This window comes from Mytilus edulis, chromosome 3 (genome assembly GCF_963676685.1).
Source record: "Mytilus edulis chromosome 3, xbMytEdul2.2, whole genome shotgun sequence".
Lineage (NCBI taxonomy): Eukaryota > Metazoa > Mollusca > Bivalvia > Mytilida > Mytilidae > Mytilus > Mytilus edulis.
The window spans coordinates 84,526,681-84,554,332 of NC_092346.1; the positions used below are offsets into that span (position 1 = coordinate 84,526,681).

General features: G+C 31.6%; 1 protein-coding gene across 2 annotated transcripts; it reads right to left on the minus strand.

The window, feature by feature from the left end:
- Window positions 1–1,544: 1,544 nt before the first annotated feature.
- LOC139517647 (nucleolar and spindle-associated protein 1-like) lies at window positions 1,545–27,476 on the minus strand. 2 transcript variants are annotated; one of them, XM_071308924.1, is made up of 11 exons: window positions 27,317–27,476; window positions 24,003–24,128; window positions 22,881–23,000; window positions 21,182–21,490; window positions 16,564–16,819; window positions 12,263–12,370; window positions 7,924–8,117; window positions 6,415–6,703; window positions 5,806–5,995; window positions 5,463–5,488; window positions 1,545–3,339 (listed from the first exon to the last, which is right to left on the minus strand). In XM_071308924.1, exons 1-11 carry the CDS (start codon window positions 27,389–27,391, stop codon window positions 3,314–3,316), a joined length of 1,719 nt encoding a protein of 572 aa, XP_071165025.1. In that variant the 5' UTR covers window positions 27,392–27,476; the 3' UTR covers window positions 1,545–3,313. The 2 variants fall into 2 exon arrangements, with proteins under 2 accessions (XP_071165025.1, XP_071165024.1); XM_071308923.1 differs by lacking the exon at window positions 5,463–5,488.
- Window positions 27,477–27,652: the final 176 nt, after the last annotated feature.

The window sequence follows — 27,652 nt, forward strand, 5'->3', positions numbered from 1 at the left end:
TAGTTATAAATTTATGACAGAATGCTTTTAAAATCTGTGGAAAACTATCAGGGCTATTTTCAAAACCCAAGACCATAAGATTTTCTTCAACACTGATGTGATGCTACATAAATTTCTATTTCAATGATGCAAAACAATAAAGTGTTCACTTTTGAGCATATTTGTATACTCACAATGTTGCGTCCTTGGTGAAATTTAACACAAAATCATAATAAATCGGAGTCAAAATCTGTTTCAGGGGAGATAACTTAATGCGGTAATGTACATTTACAAATTTGCTATTGTTACTTATTTTGTTTTTGATCATGTAATGATAACAGAAACTATAAATCACATGGCTAAAATATGGATTTTTGATTTTCTCATTTTTCATTACCATTCTATTTTTTTTTTACTCATTTTATTAGCATTCATTACAAAATATTTTGAGTTCAAATTAACTGGGAGAAGTTATATATATAAAATCTTGCAGTAAACTGTGACATTACCTGTTTATTGTAACGTCTGACACGTTGACTTATCTTTGCTCTAACTCCTAAATGCTGCATGCCTAGAGAAAAAGCATCAAATACCAATTTTCAAGCCTAGTTTGACTCAACTTGGCATTAAATATAAAAATAAGATGTGATATGATTGCCAATGTGACAACTCTCCACAAGGGACCAAAATGAGACAGAAATTAACAACAAAGCACTCCATACAAGCAAGTTACAATGAGACCAATAAAGCAGTTGGTATTGGCATGATTTACCTTATATAATTAAGAGTTATGGAAATTTAACTTCAGTCTGGAAAGCGCTGAAATAGTTGTCACTTTAGTCAAAGTGTTGGGTAACCTTCAACAAAGGCATGCCATGTGAACTCTTTATACAATTTCTTTAAAAGACCACTCACCCACTGATAAACAACGCTGAAAATAACCAAGTCGGTGAATAATGAATGAAAGTGACCTACTTTAATGTGCAGGAAATTGCTGCAAGTATGCTTCTACAGGTATAAAACATAATATGATTTGTTTAAATAAAGTTTGTAAACTTAACTATTGTCAATGAATCATGAAATGGTGGGAAGTTACCCTAAATCTAACTCTAAAAAACTCATAGCAGTGGATGACAACCGAGAACTGATCTTGGACAGTGTCTATCTACAAACTTGTACTATCCTGTACATTTAAACAAAATGCTGCATTGCAATATGCACTGAGCTGTTATTTGTTCATATTCATTCATGTACTTACTCACAATTAAGGTAAAGCTAGAATTCACTTTTTTGTTGTAACATTTAACACAAACACCAGAGAACAAAATAATATGTAAAACTTAACCTAGTCAGTTTAACACGGTTTAAGATTACAAGCTGTTGAATGTAATCCAATTCATGTACATGTATTAGCATTTGATGAAGCTGTTTGTTTATTAAAAAAATTGTGTGCTATAATAAGCAACATCTCAAACACTCTTTAATGCAGAGTTATCCATCCATACTAGTCTTTTATACACACTTTTAAAAATGGCATAAATGGCAAATAAAATAACAATAACAAATTCCATTATCAATTTCTGTTTATTTTCCCTATTTTTTCCCGAAAATAAATATTCCGAAGACATGAAATAAAAGTATTATTTAACATTAACAAAATGAGCTCATTTAGTAACCTATAATTTTAAAATGATTAAAATAAATGTATGACCTTTTGATTTTCAGATTCTTGAGACAGAAAACTTGTACTTTAAAATGATTTAAAATATTAAAAGTACAAAAATGTACATGTGTTATGTTTAAAAACCAGGTTATGTCTATTCAATGATATAGTTAAATAAAAGGATAATAAGTGTAATATGCTTCTAAATGACAATGTGTTTAACTACATTAAGTTAAAACAGATTATAATAACAGCTTTCTGTATGTTTCATTTTTAACATTTCAATGTAAACAAGTTAAATAATACATTTGCAAAAACCCAGTTCTGTAGTATGTATAGTGAAAAAATTGTTCAGCATAATATACAAAATTTTCCTACTATATCAGTGTTAAAGAAGATAACAAAAAATAGCACCAGTTTTAAATACAGTCTTACACTTTTGCTTAAAATTTAATTTTCAATAAAATTGGCTTCAATGCACAGTTCAACATAAGAGACAACTTTTTTGCAGATCACACTGAAGAAGAAAAAACTAGATAAATGAAATGAGACCTAAAATAATCAATAATGTTTAAATAAGACATTAATGTATCTGTACAATGAATTATAATATGAGATAAGACTATTTACAAAAGGAACATATTTCTACAATCAATAACATATTATTTTTTGTGAAAAGGAACAGCAGATAAGGAGAAAGTAAAACAAGAGAAAAAAAAAGAAATATAGAATCATTAAAATACAAGCTATCTAACACAAACAGGTGACCTATCTCTAACTTCTGCTTAGAGATAAAATGATGTTCATACAAACTTTCTGACACATTAAGATGAGTTATCTCTGCATTCTACTTAGAGATAGAATGATGTGGTTACAAACTTTCTGACACAATAAGATGAGTTATCTCTGCATTTTACTTAGAGATAGAATGATGTGGTTACAAATTTTCTGACACAATAAGATGAGTTATCTCTGCATTTTACTTAGAGATAGAATGATGTGGTTACAAACTTTCTGACACAATAAGATGAGTTATCTCTGCATTCTACTTAGAGATAAAATGATGTTCATACAAACTTTCTGACACATTAAGATGAGTTATCTCTGCATTCTACTTAGAGATAGAATGATGTTCATACAAACTTCTGACACAATAAGATGAGTTATCTCTGCATTCTACTTAGAGATAGAATGATGCAGTTACAAAATTTCTGAGATGGTATGTTTTTGTTAATGCAAAAAGGATCCAAATAAATGTCATCAAATGTTAAAATGTTAAAATTGTTATGACATCCATAACAAGTAAATATGGGATGTCAAACAGAGTTATTATATAAACATTACACAAACATTGTTTCACAATGATAACGTTCATGTGTTATACTTAAGAATAGTTTATTCTAAATAGAGGTTTATTATTTATTCCATGCTGCCATTGTATATATCAACATTAATCTATTTACAGTGTAAAAATTTCTATATAATAAGACAAAAACATCAACAAGTCAACATAAAATCAGCAAAAATTGTATGTCCGGTAATTTCTGCTTTAAATTTTAAAAATTATTACTCCATGGTAAAAACACTGAGATTCGAGAAGACATTTTCCTGTTTAGTAAACAACACTTCTATTTGCCATATGTGCATTAAATTTCTGGTCTGATCTTTTATTCATAGCAGAAGTTCGTCTTTCTTCTCTGAAATTAAAACAGCAATAATTATGATAAAAAAAGGAATGAATGACATTATATTGGACTCATTCAGCTTCCAAAAAGGTAACTTTTCCAGCTACATGATATGCAACATGGTCAGGAATTTAAGGTTTATTATGCGACAAGGGTGCAGACTGAAACATAAGTATCTGTAACTACAGTCTGTCATAAATGCATCAGATTGGTTAAAACCAGTTATCTTTCCATGAAAAAGCATAAATACAATAGCTTTAGGTTTATTTTTATGCCCAACCTACGATAGTAGAGGGGCATTATGTTTTCTGGTCTGTGCGTCCGTTCCTCCGTCTGTCTGTTCGTCCGGCTTCAGGTTAAAGTTTTTGGTCAAGGTAGTTTTTGATGAAGTTAAAGTCCAATCAACTTGAAACTTAGTACGGATGTTCCCTATGATGTGATCTTTCTAATTTTAATGCCAATTTAAATTTTTGACCTCGATTTCACGGTCCACTGAACAAAGAAAAAAATAGTGCGAAGCTCAGGTTAAAGTTTTGGTTAAAGATTTTGGTCAAGGTAGTTTTTGATGAAGTTGAAGTCCAATCAACATGAAACTTAGTACACATGTTCTCTATGATATGATCTTTCTAATTTTAATGCCAAATTTAAATATTGACCCCAATTTCATGGTCCACTGAACATGTAAAATGATAGTGTGAGTAAGGGCACCTGTGTACTATGGACACATTCTTGTTTGTTATTCAAAACATATCTTTAAAATGTACTCAATGTCCCAGCTGATCACCCTACCACAAATGTGTTGAAGTGACCAGCTCAAGGGACCAGGGACTGATTTAACATAAATATAACATTATGGTTATCAAGGATACATGAAAATAAGGTCAATGTCATATGAACCTTGTCAGATGGACATGTGCATTTTACAATCATTCTATGCACCAAATGTAAATGAGATCAAGTTCAGATGAACCCTGTCTTACAAAAAGTTAACCTTCACATCATTTTATTTATCCTTCAGATATAGTTGTCTTTTGACTCATAATACCCAAATAAACAGTCGACACACAGATCTGTCGGGTCTGTATGTAATTTTGATAATAAAATGCAAATGTATACCTGTCAACCTCTGAAAATGAAAATCCAGGTCACAACCTGCATTGAAGCAGAAAAGTAAGGTCATAACGCATACAAACTTTTTTCAGTTGTATTTTATTATAAGGATTTTTCCAAGAAATTATAACATATTATACCAGTTTACTACAAATTTTCAAATATAATAAGTGTGAAATATTTTATGAAAAAATATTTGAAATTCTATTTATGAATACTGTTTACTTCATTGACATTGTACTTTTATTCAACAAATATCAAAATAAAGCATAACCATCCTATTGTTTCTTTCACGCTATTTTTTATGAATTATTTTTTAAAACCCAACAATAATACAGCGTAGAAGGCAATTAGCTAGATTAGTATTATCGTCTTTTGATTAACTTTGATCCAATGATAAAATCAGCTACAACTTGGTAGTGTCAAGTCCTGTCAATATATATGTTCCTGCTAGAACACAGGTAAAAGTAGGTCATTTGATGACATCCTGGGTTATCTGATAACCTTGACTGGTACATTGAAGAATTCCAGATGATCTGGACAATTCACGGTTACACCCCCAAATATGGATCAGTTGACAGATATGCAAATGTTACAATGAAAAAAAGAAATACTTAAACATGAAAATATGCAAGATACCCAAAGTCAATGAACAATGACTATGGGTACATGGGAAAATAATTTATGTGAAAATAAGATATGCCAATACAGCTGCATACCTAACATTAATGACTGACCTTAAATAGTTCAGTTTGAACTAATTTAACATGTAAAATATGCATAAGTTTAAAGGTCAATGAACCATTATCAGCTGATTATGAGACAGGAGAGGGCCACATCATCTCATAAAAACATAAAGGTACAGTCAGGTCTGCTACTGATATAAAATTAACTCTTAAATCATCAAAATGAACATTCAAAATTTAAAACTCAAGTAAACTGTAAAGGTAACAGATCATATAACATTTTTTGTAAGCATGCAAACACAATTAAAGTAAACAATCTCACAGAACAGATATGCTCACCATTATTAATCAATGTTTTGATACCACTACCAAGATAACATAATTTTAAAAGATCTATTTTTTTATTTTTTTTATTTAATGATTAAATTTTTAATTACTGTCCATTGCGAATCTAAGTAAATAAAATGTCTTTATTATCTGATAAATTTGAAAGTTTTTGTTTTTGTATAGGGATTCATGAAAAGCTTTTTGAACATTTCACTGAACAGATTTGGTGTATTGGGATTTATAGTTTTTCTTCAAAAAATGAATCCTTGTTTGCTGTGATTCTGAAGCAGAATCAAAGTACATTTGTTAGTTGAAAACAGAGAAAATAGTCATAAAATGATTGAATTCCACTGACCTTGCCTGTACCTTGACTGACTTTGCACTGTTGCTGGAATAGGTTTCAGCCACAGATTTCAGTTTTCCTTTGTGACTTTTCCAGGTCATTGGTCTAGATAGACTAGCTTTAAGGTCAAAAGATGGCCTCTTTACTGACCTGTTACCGTCTACTGTGCAGTTTAATGTGGCATTAAATTTGAATGGTGTTGCTATAAAAGATCAAACAATTATTTAAATAGCCATTGCTAAAACACCTTTTGCATCAAGTCACAAAATTTCAAAAGAGATATATCACAAATAAACACAGGTGATTTTCCCATTAAATTCTACATCCTTGACTTATTAAATTTCAAATTGTGTTTGCTATATATATCAAAACAGAATCCATTTTTTCCATTATATGTGTGTAAGCTTAATGATTAATTTAAGCTGATAGCCATTAGTTATAAATTTCATAAAACACATTTGCCTCTTTGATTGTATTACACTTTCTTCTAAGTGTTTAAGTTAAATATGCTCTTGATGTCTTCATTCTTAAACTTGTTATCTTAATTACCCTACAAAACATTTTCATTCAAGCTAATGAGATCTGGGACACTCACAGATGTCTCTTTTAAACAACACATACCGAGGGATTTTCTTTGAAGCATGGATCCAGTTGATTTCCTAGGGTCAGTCTTTGGTGTCTTGGTACCCACATTACTTGGGGTTGCCATGCTATTAAAGTTCAAATTCATCTTGTCTGTTGATGTTACAGTTGGCTTAAACCCAGTAACACTTGTCCTTGGAGATTTTCTGGTTTTTGAAAACTCAAGATTCATTTGATTTGTAGATAATACTGTAGGTTTAAAAACTTTTGTAGAGTTGAAACCGGGAGACTTTAGTAGTAATGCACTTTTAGAAGTCTTTGTTTTTGTCTGAAATAAGGAAAATGTATGAATAAAAAATATCCAGGAAATATTTCTCTTGTATATTCAGGGTAACAAATTGTCATATTGATATACCATGCATTGAACTTAAGCACAGACTGAAATGGATTCTAAATGAGCTAGATCACAAGGTAATAGTCAGGAATAAGATATATAGATTCCTACACTGCAACAAGTGTATTACGATATTTCTCCACTCGAGACAGTTAAATTTTATTATTTAAAAGCGTGAGGCTTGCCGAGCTCTATAAATAACTAAAATTTAACTGTCGAGAGTGGAGAAATATCGTATTACATGAGTAATAGTGTCGGAATCTGTTTCTCTAATGATTTTTATCCTTCTTTTTCAAAGATTTTCAGAAACTTGTGTTCTTTATATGCGACGTTGCCTTTTTTCATGACGTCACAATAGGAAAATTCTGAAGAAAACAAAACATTTAGATGTCATAATCAAATTTGGACTAATCATTTGCCGAGAACAGATTTTTCACTAGTGAGGAGAATTATTTTTCTCACACAGATCAGGAAATGTGAAAATAGCACAAAAATTAGAGAAACAACTACTACCTAGACAAACTATTTTGTTTCAGAACTTAGCAGTCTGCTCTTGGAGAACAAGTAACATGGTTAAATACCAGTCTATAAGAAACTATAACTATTTTTATTTATCTGAACATTATCTTTTATTACTCACTTACAAGGGGTTACTAAAATTTCATTTTGGTCCCCTTATGTCGTCCTTGTTGATGACTTTCTACCAAATGTTAATTTGATTTATCTCTGAATGAATGCAGAAAAAATTGAACCTCTGTTTATTTTCAATTTTTTGTTAACTATTGAAGAAAGAAGTACAAGTTATAACATCTTCATAGTACAGTGGCGGATCCAGAACTTTTCCTAAGGGGGGGCCCGCTGACTAACCTAAGGGGGGGCCCGCTCCAGTCATGCTTAAATGATTCCCTATATAATCAACCAAATTTTTCCGACAAAAGGGGGGGCCCGGGCCCCCCAGGTCCCCCCCTGGATCCGCTTATGTCATAGTATATGTCCATATTATGTGTTAAAACCCTTTTAGTATGCCTGTATAGAACAACTTTAATATTAAATTCAAAGCTAGAAAAGCTAGAAAAATCACCACTGAAGAAATGGTAACCAAAAGTAAAGGATTCCATACTATGAAAATTAAGAGAGATTTATTCAATATGAACCTTGTTTTCTTTTGCAGGAGTTTTATGGTTCTTTAGTCTTTTAATAGCTTCTTTTGTTTGTTCTACCAACATTCTTGCTTTCTTTACAGACATATTGGTCTCTTCTCGATGCTTTCTTTTTTTGTTTAGATACACATCTATGGAGTCAAACTTTTCAAATTCTTTTTGATGAATCTTGGTCCAGTCTTTGTTCCCTGTAATTTTAAAGGATTCACTATCAAGGAACTCCTAAATCTGTGTATGAATAAAAACTACAATATTAACACAATGATTTGGTGTTTATTTAACTCTTTTCATGGGTTGGTGGCATTTGTTCAGATGGTTACAGGAAGACTAACAATTTCCAAACACAGTTATGTTTTTTTCATAAAAATATTAACAAGAGGCTGTCACAACGACAGCAAACCGGATTTATTAATATTTATTTGTGTCCTGGCAATATCACAAGAACCATTACTGATGAATGGTGAAAGTGAAAATCGTCAATATCAAATTTGACCTCCATTTTGTCATCAGTATCAACATCTTAAAATTTGAAAAGCTTAGATTGAATGGTTCATGAGTAAATGCAACAACGTGAATGGAAACGCCATTTCACAATCTTTCAAGAACCATAACTCCTGAACGGTAAAAGTCAAAATCGTCATTATTGAACTTGACCTCTAATTTGCCATCAGTAACAACATATAAAAATTTCAAAAGCTTTGGTTGAATGGTTCATGAGAAAATGCACGGACACGACTGGAAACACCATTTTTCAATCTTTCAAGAACCATAACTCCTGAACGGTAAAAGTCGCAATCGTCATTATTGAACTTGACCTTTATTTTGTCATCAGTAACAACATATTAAAATTTGGGAAGCTTTGGTAAAACAGTTCATGCGTAAATGCACGGACACGACTGGAAACACCATTTTTCAATCTTTCAAGAACCATAACTCCTGAACGGTAAAAGTCAAAATCGTCATTATTAAACTTGACCTCCATTTTGTCATCAGTAACAACATATTAAAATTTGGGAAGCTTAGGTAGAACAGTTCATGTGTAAATGCACGGACACGACTGGAAACTCCATTTTTCAATCTTTCAAGAACCATAACTCCTGAACAGTAAAAGTCAAAATCGTCATTATTGAACTTGACCTTCATTTAGTTGTCAGTAACAACATATTAAAATTTGGGAAGCTTAGGTAGAACAGTTCATGTGTAAATGCACGGACACGACTGGAAACTCCATTTTTCAATCTTTCAAGAACCATAACTCCTGAACGGTAAAAGTCAAAATCGTCATTATTGAACTTGACCTTCATTTAGTTGTCAGTAACAACATATTAAAATTTGGGAAGCTTAGGTAGAACAGTTCATGCATAAATGCACGGACACGACTGGAAACTCCATTTTTCAATCTTTCAAGAACCATAACTCCTGAACGGTAAAAGTCAAAATCGCCATTATTGGACTTGATCTCCATTTTGTCATCAGTAACAACATATTAAAATTTGGAAAGCTTAGGTAGAACAGTTCATGCGTAAATGCAGGGACACGACTGGAAACTCCATTTTTCAATCTTTCAAGAACCATAACTCCTGAACGGTAAAAGTCAAAATCGCCATTATTGAACTTGACCTTCATTTAGTTGTCAGTAACAACATATTAAAATTTTAAAAGCTTTGGTTGAACGGTTCATGAGTTAATGCACGGACAACATTTGATTCCCGCCCGCCCGCCCGACCGACCGCCCGCCCGACCGCCCGCCCGCCGTACATCCCCAAATCAATAACCGACATTTTTGTCACAAAAATCCGGTTAAAAACTTATGCATTAGCATTGGCAAACATTATTCTTTATTAAACTAATTACTGACTAGAAACATTCAGATCCATATTGCCTGACATATATCCTGTTCTATATGCTTAAAAATTTAGCTGAAGAAATCATTGCTCACCAAAAGGTTCTAAACTATTAAAACAATCATTACATTTGTAGAAGGATTTGTCTTTATAAACCAATTTTGGTGGTGCTTATCAACATTTTTTGGAGTTATAAAAATGTTTAATGTTCTAACCATTAAAATAGACCATATGTTTCCTCCATCTTCGCTAGCCAAGGGTTACGATCCACTCCCGCTCTCTCCACCCTTGGCGGATTGAGATAAAATTTCAGAGACACAGGATGAGGATTTTCATTGGTTGCAGTCAAAACTCGCTGCATCCAATCAAAAAGTGTCTATTACATGATCACGTGTAAATGTAGAAGGTGTTTTTAAACAATTGTCACTTGTTTATTGTGCAACAAGTCTTTACATTCCTAAACATACTACTATATTTAATTTAGTGAAAAATTTAATGTTTTTAATCAACTATTAGAAGTTCCTGTGTATGTTTCATGCACAAATGCATGAATGATGACGTAAATTTTCGTTTCCGGCTTTACCAAGTGCGTAGAATCTAGACGCTACCGTGTTTTTACCTCCAAATTGAAGAGTTCAAGTGTTACCATTGGTCAAGAATAATGTATTCGGATTTGTCGTGACTTTAATCTTCCGATATGAGGTGCAACATTGTTTTCACAAATGTTGGATTAATCTACCAAGGGTGGAAAGAGCGGGGACGGATCGTAACCCTCGGCTAGCGAAGATGATGTTTTCTCATGGTTTTCCTATAAACAAACTCTTAAAAGCTAACTATAGCTCTGAAAATTTTAAGGTCATCATTCAGAACAAAGTGTGGAACTGGAACAAGATGAAGCCATTACATTATCATCATTCAGCAGATAATATGTACTGTTGCAAAAATAAAATAGGAACAAAGTTCAAGCAAGTAGATAAACAAACACAATTTTGTTCAGTTGTATATATCTCAATTGTTGTTCTTTCAACCCAAATACCTTACCAAAAACAGTCATAAAGCTTAATGTCAGCTTTTGAACTGAACTAATAAGTTGATGAAAATGATTTCATGATTTTGCTAATTGCACATTCTTAAGGAAAACTCTGAAATCTGGAAGTTGCAATATTAGGTACAGCAGAACTGTTTTTTGGCCATGTTTATAATTCTGCTTTGTCATTTATCAATAAATAGGTGGACAATAAAAAAAAAAACAATATCTGGAATACAGTTAGTTACACATCCATGGTGAGATAGTTATCGAAGACAAGTAACTAATCTATTTTACCTGGAGTTATTGGTTTACTTTGTTCTTGTTTAACCAATCTATTTTACCTGGAGTTATAGGTTTACTTTGTTCTTGTTTAACCAATCTATTTTACCTGGAGTTATTGGTTTACTTTGTTCTTGTTTAACCAATCTATTTTACCTGGAGTTATAGGTTTACTTTGTTCTTGTTTAACCAATCTATTTTACCTGGAGTTATTGGTTTACTTTGTTCTTGTTTAACTAATCTATTTTACCTGGAGTTATAGGTTTACTTTGTTCTTGTTTAACTAATCTATTTTACCTGGAGTTATTGGTTTACTTTGTTCTTGTTTAACCAATCTATTTTACCTAGAGTTATTGGTTTACTTTGTTCTTGTTTAACCAATCTATTTTACCTGGAGTTATTGGTTTACTTTGTTCTTGTTTAACCAATCTATTTTACCTGGAGTTATAGGTTTACTTTGTTCTTGTTTAACCAATCTATTTTACCTGGAGTTATAGGTTTACTTTGTTCTTGTTTAACCAATCTATTTTACCTGGAGTTATTGGTTTACTTTAACCAATCTATTTTACCTGGAGTTATAGGTTTACTTTGTTCTTGTTTAACCAATCTATTTTACCTGGAGTTATAGGTTTACTTTGTTCTTGTTTAACCAATCTATTTTACCTGGAGTTATAGGTTTACTTTGTTCTTGTTTAACCAATCTATTTTACCTGGAGTTATTGGTTTACTTTGTTCTTGTTTAACCAATCTATTTTACCTGGAGTTATTGGTTTACTTTGTTCTTGTTTAACTAATCTATTTTACCTGGAGTTATAGGTTTACTTTGTTCTTGTTTAACCAATCTATTTTACCTGGAGTTATTGGTTTACTTTGTTCTTGTTTAACTAATCTATTTTACCTGGAGTTATTGGTTTACTTTGTTCTTGTTTAACCAATCTATTTTACCTGGAGTTATTGGTTTACTTTGTTCTTGTTTAACCAATCTATTTTACCTGGAGTTATTGGTTTACTTTGTTCTTGTTTAACCAATCTATTTTACCTGGAGTTATTGGTTTACTTTGTTCTTGTTTAACTAATCTATTTTACCTGGAGTTATAGGTTTACTTTGTTCTTGTTTAACCAATCTATTTTACCTGGAGTTATAGGTTTACTTTGTTCTTGTTTAACTAATCTATTTTACCTGGAGTTATTGGTTTACTTTGTTCTTGTTTCTTTTTCTCTAAAAAGGCTGCAAACCTTGGAATTTGTGTACTGTTTGTAATTTTTCCTTTTGAACCTATTGTTTCTGCTGTAAAAATAAATAAGCTGAATATACTTTTAAAACATAAATAACTTATTTTCCAACCACTTATCCAATCAAATAAAAAGATAAATACATAATAGTTTGAGGTAATAAACTCACATCAAGTATCCATATTAATTCAGGTACTATTTACATGTTCATTCATTAAAACATGTATGCTTATCAATTAAAAGGGTTTTTTTTAATCAGGTAAATTTAATAATCAATGAGTGGTAAGATTTCTTAATGCAGAAATTTAAAGGTCTCTGTGAAAAAACTACAGAGAACAATTGCTATTTTATTTATTCATAATACAATATAACAGACAAAAAAATTAAATGGATTGACCAAAAGGAGATGAATCTTTAAAAAAGTTTCAATTGGTTCACAATAAAAGGGACATCACTTTAAATTGTTTTGGTGGGTTGATTTTGTAACCATAGGAAATGATAAAATGCAATTTTAATCTTGCTAAAATGAAATATTTAAGGACTATTTAATCATTCTGTAAATGCATTTTTTTCTTTAAGGATGTACACCTCTGACATTTGTCTGAGGAGCTAAACATTTCTAGATTTAAACTTTTTTTCTTATAAACCTGATTTTTGGGTTTATATGACTGAAAAACAGTAATTGGTGAAGAAACAAGACCACAAACGCTGAAATGTCGGGCCTTCTTTACTAATCATTGATATTGTGTTGATAGTCCTTAATATAAAGCTTTATTACAACTGTCACATAAACTCAACCAAGAAATCTAAACATTGACCAATGAACTATGAAAATGAGGTCAAGGTCATATGAACCATCCCAGGCAGGCATGTATAGCTAACAATTCTTCCATACAACAAAAATAGTTGACCTATTGCTTATAATTTAAGAAAAACAGACCAAAACACAAAAACTGAACACTGAGCAATGAACCGTGAAAATAAGGTCACTGTCAAATAAAACCTGCACCACTGACATATAGATCATAAAATATTTCCATACACCAAATATAGTTGACCTATTGCAATTAGTATTAGTAAAAAAAGACCAAAACTCAAAAACTTAACTTTGACCACTGAACCATGAAAATGAGGTCAAGGTCAGATGACACCTACCAGTTGGACATGTACACCTTACAGTCCTTCTATACCCCGAATATACTAGACCTATTTCTTATAGGATCTGAGATATATGAACTTGACCACAAAAAAATAACCTTGTTCACTGATGCATGAAATGAGGTCAAGGTCAAGTGAAAACTGTCTGACGGGCATGAGGACCTTGCAAGGTAGGTACGCACATACCAAATATAGTTATCCTATTACTTATAATAAGAGAGAATTACAAAAAATCTTAACTTTTTTTTAAAGTAGTCACTGAACCATGAAAATGAGGTCAAGGACATTGGACATGTGACTGATGGAAACTTCTTAACATGAGGCATCTATATACAAAGTATGAAGCATCCAGGTCTTCCACCTTCTTAAATATAAAGCTTTTGATAAGTAAGCTAACACCGCCGCTGCTGGATCACTATCTCTATGTCGAGCTTTCTGCAACAAAAGTTGCAGGCTCGACAAAAATCATATGGTGGTGCACTTCTTTTTTTGCTACAGCCCTTTGAAAGTACCCAATTTTGATAGTTTTCCCATTTTTCATCAGTTTTTGCCCATTTTTGGGCCAAATTTTTTGTTATAAAATGATTTTAAAAATACAAACTAAGTAATTTGAAGAGACAAAAGTGAAATGACAATGTACGTGATGTATGAGATGTACATGTTTCTGGTTAAATCATTTTTTGTACCCCTCACCTTTTTTTTCATATTTTTGGCTAAATAGGCTGCCTTGATTGGTAATAAAAGTTTAAAAATTAATTACTCAAAAACTGCTTTATATTGTAATTTTCCAATTTTTTCACAGAGTTTAGTTTGATTATGATATTTATTAAATCCATTGCTATTTTCCACTTGTATCACATATTTTGGAAATAATTCCAGAACAAGATTTCAACGAGACTGAAACATCAGAAGAATATATCCTTAAACAGTTTATATATATGCAACACTCAGAAAATGCGTCTGATTCCCCAAAACATTTACACATAGCGTCACTGAAATACAAAACATGTCTAAATGTAAAAGGGCGCACAGCTTGTCAAATGTATAGTAAGTAAGTAAGTAAGTAATTATTTATTATAGTGACATGTGTATCACAACATACATTTATACAATTATATACATAGCAATTTTATATTTACACCCGGCCCATTGGACCTATATGTCACTTTAAACAATATGATATCGTATCCGAAAACGTAAAAATTTACAAAATAAGAATACAGAATTAGAAGTAAAGTTGTTTTTTTCTATGAATAAAAGCCGAATTTACAAATTTTGCAGTTTGAATTTGACAGTTTTTTAATAAATGGATAAGTTTTTCGTTATTGTCACTAAAATTGTCTAATGCGGCCACAGGTAGAAACCTTTGTCTAAGTTTGTCATAACATGGACAGTTTAAAATAAAATGTTTTTCATCTTCGATCTCTTGCTTTTCACACAGTACACATATTCGTTCTGGTAGCGCTTCGTTACGGAACCTTCCAGTCTCAATGCGTATAGGAAGAATCCCACATCTTAATTGGGAAAGAGCCGATCGTTCTTGTTTAGACAGATTAGATGTGATATACTGTTCTAGTTCGTAATTTTCTTTGAAGGTCACAAATGTTCGTAGTTTCGGTGATAAAGCAGATTTGTATTTCCATTCACTTTCAGTATAACATAAAAGTTTTTCTTTAGCTTCTTGTATGTCCACTATTTGTTTTGTTTCATAGAGGTTACTTAAACCAAGTTTATTAAAGATGTCCATAACTTGTGTGCACCATAATCCATTATTCTTATACTCCCACTCGAAAACTTTTTTCGTGAGTCTCTCGTCGTCCATAAGAATGAGACGGTTCCATAGGCGGACCATATCTAACCAATGTTTTTGCGTTGGTGGTAACCAGCCAAGTTCACTGTTTAATGCTATTAGTAGGTGCAAACCGATGTAAACCACAGAAATATCGTACTGCTCTGTTTTGTATCATATCAATGCCATGATAAGTATTATAGCCCCAAACACCAGAGCAATAATCTAAAACAGGGCTGACACAGAAGTTAAACACAGTTTCAAAGGTTTTAAATCCAATTTCCTTGTATGAATGAACTTTGGAAATAGCAGCACCAAGTGCTCTACCACCAGCTTTGGCAAATGCATCAGCTGCAGCAGTATAAACGCCCAAATGTGACCATATGATATCAAGCTTTTTTTTCTTTTACTGGAACTTTTTATAAATACAGAGGTTATTTGGTAATTGTTTTTTCCTTAACGTTTACTAATTTAACTATTTCATCAAAAAAATTAGAAATAAATTACTTTAGGCAGTATAACCTTGGTAAAATAAAAAAATGTCCGCTTGGCTATATTGGATGCAAATGTAAGCAGCCATGCTCAGTTAAATTGTAGGTATTATTAAAATCAGATACCTCGTGAAGATGAATATCTTATTGTCTGCGCATAAAGACCTTTGCAACATTTCACTCTTGCCATCAGTTGTATTTTGAATTTTTTTTATTACATAACGCAGATTGAAGTAGTTTCTTTCTGAAGTCATAAAAAAATTGGTCTTTTACTTGCTCTTAAATTTTTGGATGAAAATGATTGAAAATGACCACTTCATCAACTGTGTCCCCCATCATAGAATTACTATATATAAACGTTAACGTTATTGATGTCATTTAGGACATTCATGTTTGAGTGCTTAAATATATGAGACGTTTTGGTGTTTAACAGTGGACACGTTCCGACGAATAGTAATTATCGAACACATTTGGGGGTTTATGAAATCAGACATATTTGGGCAAACTTGAATATTACGGACACGTTTTGGGGGGATAGACATGTTTGGGATTGTGTTACATATATTTGAAGAAAACTTTCATAGTGACACTTTCTACATTAAGTATTAAAACTAAAAAGTAAATTTTAAGCTAGTAAATATATTAAACTAAGATACTAGCAACTTATTGGTTTTTTGTTGTTGCATTTATTTGTTTTGAGAATTGAGTGCTTAATTATTGCACTTTCATCAACGGTGCTAATTAAACCAATATATATATATATATCAAAAATTTATGGTTATATTTATGATATATCGTGTTTATACTCACTTTTCCCCTTTATTCTTTTGTCCAAAGCTTGCATCAAATTTTTTTTCATCTCCTCATCATTTTTGTCTGTATCCATTGAACTGACTAAATCCTGGGTGCTTGGACTTACTGATCCACGATCTTTCTCCTTTTTGGTCTTTTCAACACTGAAGGTTGACCTTCTAGATGATGGTCTTGGTGAGGGCTCACTAGAAATTGCTGATTTCTCAAAAGATGTTCTTGTTCTTTTAGCTGGCCTTTCTTCCTCCTGTTGTGTCTGAAAAAAATATCAAAATGAATAAATGTTTCATAACAAATTTCTAATTTTTCTTTTCTTTATAACATTGCATAATGAAACTGGAATCCACTTGTATCTAATTTAATTCTAATACTATGAACAAAGCCTAGTAGTTAGTAGGCGAACCAGTTTGTGCATTACAATGTACAAAGAACAAAACATAATGGGTCCGGTCATTCAGTCAGATTTGTTATTTTATACTGCTGCATGTGTTTAGTCTTAGGTAAAGGCCCTGTTAATAGTTCTGGGTTTTTTTTCTGGTGTATAGTAGGTGGGTCATAAACATCTTTTAGACTGGAATCATTGAACAGAAAGCTTTCCAGAATGGGTAAATTGATAGAAATTTTTCATCATTGAATTATTGACAGGAAAATTTCATATTTGGATATATGACATGATATTCTCTTGCCCATACAAAAATATCATTTGGATTGACAGTTCATACAGAAGTTTCAGGACACTTACCTTTTAGATACAAGCACGTGTTATAAATGCAACTCCTCTGAAATGTTGGGCAGAAAGATGTGTTTCAAACTAGGTAAGATTGTTTGTCAGCATTAGTAGTTGGTGTGTCCCCATACTATACTGTGGCTTTGATTTAACTTTTGATTTGACTCTTAGATTACTGGACAGAAAGCTTTTATCATGTTTATACTTGATAAGATTGATTGTCACCATGCACAGTTGACCATACTATATTGAAAGGAAACTTTGCAAAAAAATGAAAAATTTATATTATGTTTATTTGATATAAATAATCATATATTCATTAAAATTATTGTTCAATTCTTCTAGATAAGTGATTAAAATAAAAATTAATATCCCACTATCACTTCTCGACTTATCGCCATTTTGACGGCATCTCTGATACAAATTGTCACGTGATGAGTATATTTGAATAAAATAACTAAATACCACAAAGCCAAAAAACAAGCATGGCATATCGTATATTCAGTATTAAAAAATGACTTGTCAAGCGTACGGATGTTCAACTCGGAGTTCACATGGCATTATCTTACACACTTTCCCAGATCCTGCAAAAAAGAAAGAGTAGTACCAGACGTGGATGATTAACCTTAACATATCACCAACCAGCTTCACTCACAACAAGATTCAAGATTTTTTCCAAGATTTTATTCATAAAAACAAGTTCAAGAAAGTGTGTGCAGACCATTTTGAAGCATCTTGTTTCGATGGAAATTTGATAGTATTTATGATTTTTTTCTCACTAATGTTTTTATTGCTATTTCGTTCCAAGCCTGGTTGAAAGGAAATTGTCAGATTAATATAGTTCAGTATTTCTGCATTCATGCATTAGTAACAGATTTTGTTGTTTACAAATAGAAGTTTAGTACACGGATAAAGAGTCACAGACAAAAAGTCACAACAAATTTGTTGATAATTGTTGAATATATACAGGAAAAAAATCTTCAAATATTATATTATTTATTACATTTATTACATTTTAAGTTTATGAACTTGTTTACAAGCCTTAAAAATAAAAAAGATATTTGATTTCAATCATGCAAAGGATATATATTTCTGGGGACAATGAAGCCATTTAAGGTACCTTGCCACTTTTGCATTTTGATTTTATAACAATTATTTGATGTCATTGATATTTATTTAATAAATTCTGTTTAAAACTTGCTTTAAAAATAATATTTCAAGAACAAACCAAAAAAGAATTAATTAAATTACGTTTTCTCGTTTAAAGAAAAATAAACTCGAAACTGAATTATGACGTTTTGTTTTGTGACTTTCTGTCGTAAATTCACAAGTTCAATGAAGTATATAATTTTTAGGTACAAAAAAAACTTATGTATACATAAAAAGTTACGTAAAACATTTAAAGAATGTAGGACAGAAAGTCACAGGACAAAAAGTCATGGACAAAAAGTCACAGGACAAAAAGTCACAATTCATTTTTCTGACTATTTTCATTGAATAAAAAACGCTTATTTCTACAAAAATATTTTTGTATTTCTCTTGAACTATTGTATAAAATCTAACTTTGTGAACAAAATTTATCAAAAAATATTAAAGTAAATCAAATAATTGTTAAAAAACAAAATGTCAAAGTGGCTTGGCACTTTAATGGCTTCATTGTGCCAATAAATCTTTCTTTTGCATGATTAAAATTAAATAAATCTTCATTTATCAAGTATAATGACACATTTCCTATAAACTTTAATATGAATATATGTATTAAAAAGTAAATATTTCAAGATATTTCTCTTTTATATTCTAACAATTGTCAACATATTATATGTGACTTTTTGTCCTGTGACTTTTTGTCCTATCAAATTTGTGACTTTATGTCCTGTGACTTTCTGTCCGTTTACCATTTTATATAATAATGGTTTAAAAATAAACTGTTCGTTTACCATTTTATATTATAGATGGTTTAAAAATAAGACTTTATTTACATGTAGTATAATTACAGATGCTGTGTCCCCCCCCCCTCCTTTTCCATATTGTGCCATATACAAGGTTGAAGAGGTGATAGGTGGATGGGAGCATATGTCTTCCCCGATTCGTGTGGAAACTTAATAGATCTTATCGGCCCCTTGTTATGCTTTATAGCTGTCACTAGGTCAACGCAGTTGCATAGTCCTACAAGTTAAGGCTAAGCAGTTTCGGGATATAAAATGTCGACAGCTAGGCTAACGAAATTTGTAATGATTTATGGTCAATCGTTGGAGTAATTTTTCTTCTAAATTTATGATAACAAGATAATAGATAGGAATACATCTAGTGGGGCGGACACTAATTTGGAAGTTGTAAAAGCATAAATATATTCTTAATGAGATCAAGGATTTGTATAGTACAAAGTCTATACAAATCCTTGATGAGATTAAAAGGTATCTGTAGCGGCTTTAGACTTTTCGAAATCCTTACCAAAAAAAAAACTTTTATATAATATAGATTTTATTAATTTCGGGTACTTCTAATATGAAAACTGACGATCTTTTGAATTATTGACAGAGGTCATGTATTAGTGTCACATTCAGGTATTCTAGTGACTTCCTGCGGGCTAATAAACTGGTGACATTACGCAATTCAGGTACATGCATCGCTTCCCAGCTGTTTGACCCAGGTGTGCACAGGTAAAAGTGCCATTAAAAATGCTGTCAGGTGTATTATACATCCTGTTAACAATGTATGTCCCTAACCTGATTGAAATACACAAAGCCGTCCAAACATGAAATTAAGAGTTTAAAATTTATATCTACAGGCTATAATATGTCCGTTGGTAGTTACTATCTATTTCAAAAATTCAAGGTCACCGATTCTTATTTAGAATTTTAATTCATTTACTCGTGTTTATAAGGACATCATTATTCATAAATTTATTCAATTAAATTAGTTCAGTATTTCTTTTTTTTTTTTAACAAAAAATATTCAGAGTCAATAATATATTTGATTAAACTGAGCTCATGGAAAATATTAAGATTCCCCCGTTTATCATTCATACCAAATGGTGTTCACACCTAGAAAAGTGAACCGTGACGGCTTAAATTCACTGAGTAAAGATCAAAAGATACAAAATGCTAATCTTTTAATTAACTTGAATTTTACCATGCATTCAACAGGTAGTCACTATGTGTCAAAGTCCAATACACATTGTATTTGCGGGGCCGTATTTGCACACTACAAATGTACTAGCAGCACATATTTACTACCCTGATGTAAAAGGTAAAAAGTACAAACATGCATTTTTAAAACGCTATCAGTTATTCATGTTAGTTCAAAATATCCGTCGGAAAAAAAAATCATAAAAAAATATTTTATATGATTTACTTGTATCACCATGATCACTATAATCATTTCAGAAAATATTAAAATTAATATAAATCGTACATTCTACTTTCAAGCTGAGCGCTTTTCCATCTTAATTATTAGTTGGTTAATAGCTACACCAAACGTCGTCGATGCACTTTAAGTACTGTAGCGTTATAAGATGATTAATGATTAAGATTTAAAATGAGATTATTTCCCCTCCCGGCATTCTTAAAGACTTAAACTACGTCACATAAGTCAGGAAGTTCGAAGTAATAAAATTAATAATTCTTAATTTTCTCCTTTATTGCTGTTCATATCCAGATAAAACTTTTCATCATATAGAATTGCAGCAGATAATTTTCCTTCTGACAGCAGAAATGGCAAAAATTATGACTTGTACAAGGCTCAAAGCTTTAGTCTTGGATTTCTGCCATGAAAATGTCAATCAACTTTAAGCAGATTGACTTTTACTAAAAGAGCAACTGTACTTGAAATTAAACTCAATTCACTTTTACAAATATATCAAATGTCATTTAAATAAAAATTGCTTTGTACCTTTGATATCTTTCTCTTTTGTGCAGATTTTGCAGGAGCACTGCCACTCTGTGGTGTACCAATAAAACTTTTAGCTCTCACAGCATGTGGGGTAAATTTACTTTTATTCAATGGCGTTTGAAGGTGCGGTGTTTTCAATTTTTGTTGAACTTTTGCTGGAGTGGTCTTGGCACTTTTAACTTTGGAAGTAAATGGACTTGATGTTCCTAATTTTCCTGATTTGGTAGTTCCTGGTGTTCTGATTTCTGCTTTAACTGAACTCTTGGACTTTGAAGTTGATGTTTCATTTTTAACAATCCTTTTGTCTTTCTGTGAAAAAAAACAACCAACAAACTCTTTCTAGTGCTAAAATATTTACCCAAATCATAATTTTATTACATTAAACTGCAGCCTCCTGCTCAGCTACATTTGTATTCAGAAAATCTTAATTACAGGTTTGAGATATTTCCTTTGTTGAACAGGGATCTTTTTCAACTCTTGATTATAATAAGTCAAATCAATATAACTTATGTTTATAATTTTAATACAAAACAGCTTTGTACTCCTCTTATTCCAAACACTTACATCTAAAGTATTTTTTTTCTATCATTGTGTAAGGCCATACCCTGTTTCCTTATTTTATATACACCCTTGCTCTTAGGTGTTTACATTGCAAACACCACATTGATGTACATATAATAGCAATTTAACAAGTGTCCTTTACTGCAAATGTTGAAAAGGCATTGAATTTTGTATAAATCCATAGTTTTCATTTTATCATGATCAAGAAGAAAAATACTCATAATTCAAACAGTTGAAAAGTAATCAGTACATGTAATATCTTTAATATTTTTTTAACTGTTTTCTATTATACATGTTATACAACCCTGCCAACTTTTGAAAGTGCCCATGGGGGTTTTAGTGCGCGACAACAATTTCAAAGGTTACAATACTTTGCGACGACTATTTTGCGCGTCCTGTTTTCTGGTCTAGAAAAAGTGTCATATTTGTAAGATGAGCTTACATGCCTTTTTCTTCAGTTTATTTGCATGATTCTAGTTATTATATATCAGTAGAAAAAATGAACATGTGGTTGCAAGACCAGGAATCAATTTCATGTGTAAGGATATTAAATAATTGTTGACTCTTTCAATTTAAAATTATGCACAAAGAAGGACCTTTATCAGGTTGGGAACAACACCTACATTAGTGATAAACTACTATTTATTATCTTTATGGTAGTACTGCATCATTGAAGTTTGTCAATCAGTCATGCTTTTATTCTTATTCTGTGTAAGAACCTCCTTGCAGGTGAAAAACCATTTGCCATGTTCACGATTTTAACAAACAGAGGAATACAACACAAGTTCAAAATTTAGGATGTTAGAATATTCTTGAGAGAAAACTTTTTTGATTGGCTGATTAATATGACCATGAGAAACATAGAATTTGATTGGCTGAACACAATTGTATTCCATTGGACACAGTTCAAAATCGGGAACAATCATATTTTTCGTGTAGATTTTCACAAAATCGTGTTTTAGAGGGTTTTTCAGGATCACGATCGTGCAATCGTGACAAAGGGTCAAAATTGTGTAGTACACGCCTAAATCGTGAAAGTTGGCAGGTATGGTTATATGGAAAACCATCATTTCATATGATAATGTAGTTTTTTAAGTTCTATATGGGCTATTATAAGAGCAAAGTTTAATATTTTAACCTTGCTTTCCTGTTCTTTTTTCTTTAATGTCTTTTTTGACTTTGCTTTTCTCTTTCCTTTGATAGCAGGCTTTTCTTCTAATAGTTCTATTTTCTCTTCATTCTTTGGAGAAGTCTGCACCTGAAAACAAAACTCTCATTACTTCTTTTTGCAGTATGTGATGAAAAATAGATGATTTCTAGCACAAGAAAAAAATCTTTCAAATATGTACAGTATAAGAGATTTATAATTTACAAAGCCAATTTTGTTCCAATTGATACTTTTACCGTAAATTCTGGTCAGAATAGATAAATTTCCAGTACACTTAAAAATACTTTCTGTATTGTGTTGAATAGATGTCATTGTTTCATACCTGCAAAAAGGTAACATCTCCAGAAATAGTGATTTTTTTTTAGGAAAGTTTGCTTACAAGCTACTTTTCACCTTGTCAATTCAAAAATGACATAAAAAATATATCTTCATTTGCTACTTTAACATGTTTAAGAGATAAATGAGGTTGAAATTTTTTACATTTACTGGAAATTTTGGTTTCGTGGACAGACATCTAACTTTTTTATTTCAAAAGATAACCGAAAGCAGATTTTTGTAAAAACATAAGAAATATCACAATTTTTAAACGTGTGCATGTAAAGCAAATTTTGTTGTAGAAGGGTCTAAATACAGCACAAACAACATTTTTCCAAAGACCAAAAGAGTGAAAAGTACTGTTTTTACATTTATTACGCAAACCATAACATTAAATCAACAAACATATTGCATTTGGTGATTGTTGATTGAAAACTTTGGCTGTTACAATGTACTGTGGATTCATAATTATTTGTTGGATACCAATTTTCGTGGATTTTATGGGTACATGTAAACCACGAAATTAAATGTACAACAAATAACCAATTTTCTACAGGTTTGTATTCAGACTTCGACAAACACCACAAAATCAAATATCCACATAGTCTGTTTTCCTTAACCAACAAACATTAATATGCACAAAAATAAATAATTCCACAGTAATTAACTTTTGGGTTTTGTTGCCGAAGTTTACTGATTGTGACCTTGATAAACAGTGAACACAAAAAAAAGATATTTTAACAAAACACATATCTATATATGTTCATCTTTCCTTACAGTGATTGCTATTTCCTCTTCTATTTTTTCAATCATCTGTTCTTCTTTTAAAGTTGGTGTTGTTGAGCTATTTTCTTTGTTTTCCTGTTGGTAATACTCTATCAGAGCTGTTTTCAATCTTGCAAACTAAAATGAATCCAATAAGGATGATGAAACAATTTTTTTAAACACTAGGAAAGTATAGTTCAATGGAGAAGGATACATTAAGTTACTCAATTTGGGAACGAATACCAATTTGGCATTGTTAATAATGATCATCAATTAACTGCAAAGTGGTAGACTGAGCTTTCAAGTATTAAACAGGGGACAAACAGAAATTTTGTTAAGGAAGATAATTCTTTATAGGCCAATTGAACTTATAATTATACAAAGTATATATATGTGAATCAGGTGGCAAATGCACATGCTATAGGCTCTGAATGCAATGCATGGAATCTTCAAATGACGTATCATCAATTCCTAAGATGTTCCATATTTATTTTTTAATTTGATGCCTGTAAACATTGGGAGCAGTCAGTGCATGTCACTTTGTGCTTGAAATCTTCTGTTAACAGTAATGGGCTAAAAGAAATTTAAGTAGAGAAAATGAAAAGAATTCTGTAATGATGACAGCCACTAAAGTAAATTAATTATCATGGAAACATATGCTCCAATATTAGTAAGAAAATCAATAGAACGAAAAATAAACAGCTGCGCCATGAGCCCATGATAGGCCTGTTGTCTTGTGAAAAACAAACCATAATAAATGTTTTGGGAGTAATACATGTATATTTTCTAAATTATAGGTACATTTCTCTGGGGAAAATATACAGATTTTTTGTTTAAGACACTAATAATGATGAGTAAAATGAGGATGAGACCTGTAATCATCTAAAGGGGTCTTCAAATGAAGTCAAACACAATTAAAATACAGATGATTAAAATATGAAAATATTTTTTTCGGTGTATTTTTTATTAGCAAACCAGGGAAACTTCATGAAACAAAACATGTTCAAAACCCTCTGTAAATGCTCCAGAACACAGGATTTTGCTTCATTTGTATCAAAATTTTCTGGGTGGGGAAGCCCCCAGACCCTCAAAGATGGGGTCATGCCTTTGGGCTAGTGAATTAATAGGGCCTAGTAGAGAATTATTTTACTAGCCCTATTGGCTAGTACATACATTTAGTTTGTGTCAAACCCTGTACAGCAGGGGAATGAAACTAAAACATGATCTGTCTGAGTGTCATTCATGATTACATGTTCGCCCTAGGTTCGTTGGCACTGAGTTTGTTCGCCCTGGTAATCCGTTCGCCCTTGGTTCGTTCGCCCTATTTTCATTTATGAGATATATATGTTACATTAATGAAAAAAATATACATTTATATATATTAAAATTTATGTATATCTATTAACAGTTAAATACACAATATTAATTAAATAAAATTCTTGGCTGCATTGTTACACTTTATTTTATAATTACTTTTAATTTATACTGTTGGTTGAATTTTTATTGCTGATTAGGTATGATTTGAAATCTTTGATATCACTGATTGGTATATGAATTGCCTTTGATGGATTAATAATGAAAAATTAAATAACATTTTTCTCAAATAAAATAGTCAGCTTGGATGGGTAAAAACACTGATGTACAAATTGTTAGGCATGAACTTATAACCTAGTAGCAGCTAGCTGTAGACAGCATAATACATCGTAAATATTCGGCGAAATTGTAGACCGACTTCAACATATTTAATTAAATACACACAACACTATACTAAAAAATAAAAATCGTAAATATTCGGCAAATTGTAGACTGACTTCAACTTAACATACTCAATTAAATACACACAACACAACACTATAATAAAAAATAAAAATCAGGGCGAACATACCCAGGGCAAACAGGTATCAGGGCGAACAGTAACTAGGGCGAACCAAAATCAGGGCGGACGGACCCAGATTCGTCATTCATCATGGTTTACTGACGTACCAAAAATCAGCCTAATATCTCAAGGTGTATAGAAAAATAGTGTGTATAACTGTGATTTTCTACAATTTATCAAGTCCAAAACCTGTTATTTCGACAAAAAACAGTGAAGCGGAACGAAACTTAATCCTGATGTGTTACTCATCATGGTTAACTCAGAATCCGGGTCTGTTCGCGCCCAATCACGTTCGCCCCCATTCACTTTCTCACCCCACATGTTCGCACCCAAATTTTGCGAAAAGTTCTTTCGCACCCCACACGTTCGCACCCAATTTTACCAATTTTCTGGAGGTGTATTGGTATAAATATATATGCCATTGTTTCTAAATAATTCGAGATACTGACAAGTTTTTTTGTGTCATGACAAGTTTATAAAAAAAGTCCTTGTTTTTAAGTCAGATTATGTTATTCTGACAACAACTATTTCATTTGTGTGTTGAATAATTCTTAATCGTGTTTTGGTTAGTGTATTGAAATAATTTGTTTTTCACTGTTTCTAGTCAATTAAGTGCGAATCTGACAACATGTTGAACAACTGGTATGCATGGTAAGTGTATTGCTATAATTAATATTTATTTTATTAGTATATTTACATCAAAGCAATTTAAAACAACAATCATGATTTATAAACAACAGTAAACAATAACACCAAGTTAGGCTGTTTATAAATACCAATTAGCAATAATCATACATAATCAACATTTAATAATTAATCATCAGATTGATAAAAAAAAAAATCTATTCAATAAATTCTGAAATTTTATTCAAAAAGAATACAATTATTTGTTATATTCATATGAATAATTTCTAACAATTTAACTTAAATTTTATTAAAAATTGGGCGCGAACATGTAGGGTGCGAACGGACGTGGGGGGCGAAAATGTGAGGTGCGAACGTGTAGGGTGCGAAACTATATTGGGCGCGAACGGACCTGATACCGTTAACTCATCACATACCACAAATTCGCCCAATATCTGAAGGCGTTTAGAAAAAACTCCATATAATGGTTTGTGGCAGAATGATGGAAGGACAGAATGACGAACAAGGGTAAAACTATATGGCACCGACAACTTCTTTGCGGGGCCATAAAAATAAGTAAACACAAAAACATAAACAAAGGGTTGTCTTCTAGTCACAGGCACTTGTTTTAGTCAATGTTGGGTCTACTATCCATACCCGTACGAAAATTTTGTCATAAGGGTATGGAAAGTTAACCCCACATTGACAGAAACAAGTGTCTAGAAAAAAGAGGGGGGGGGGGGGGTCTATGCCTTTGCGCGCCTCGGATCAGCACAGAACCAAAGAGCTATGGTTTTATGATTCCCCATGCCCATGGATTTTTTACCTTCATGTTAGCCTTAATGCCAACTTGTTTAGCAAGTTTTTGCATTTCACTGTACTTCATATTTTGCACGTCCATTGCTTTTTCTATATCCTCCAAATCGGGCCGCCGACCAAAACAAATATTCGAAACGGGTGTCCTAAATTTTGATTGGATAATATTGGGTCAACCAATCACCAGTTACCGTATTACAAAAAACAACGAACCCCTGTGCACTGTATTTTTTATCCTTCTTATAGTAATGTATGTCCTAAAATGATTATAAATTATTGTTAAGATTATTTTCGTATTTAAAATAACTAATCATTTTATCCACCTTTCTTTAAACCTAACTTTTAT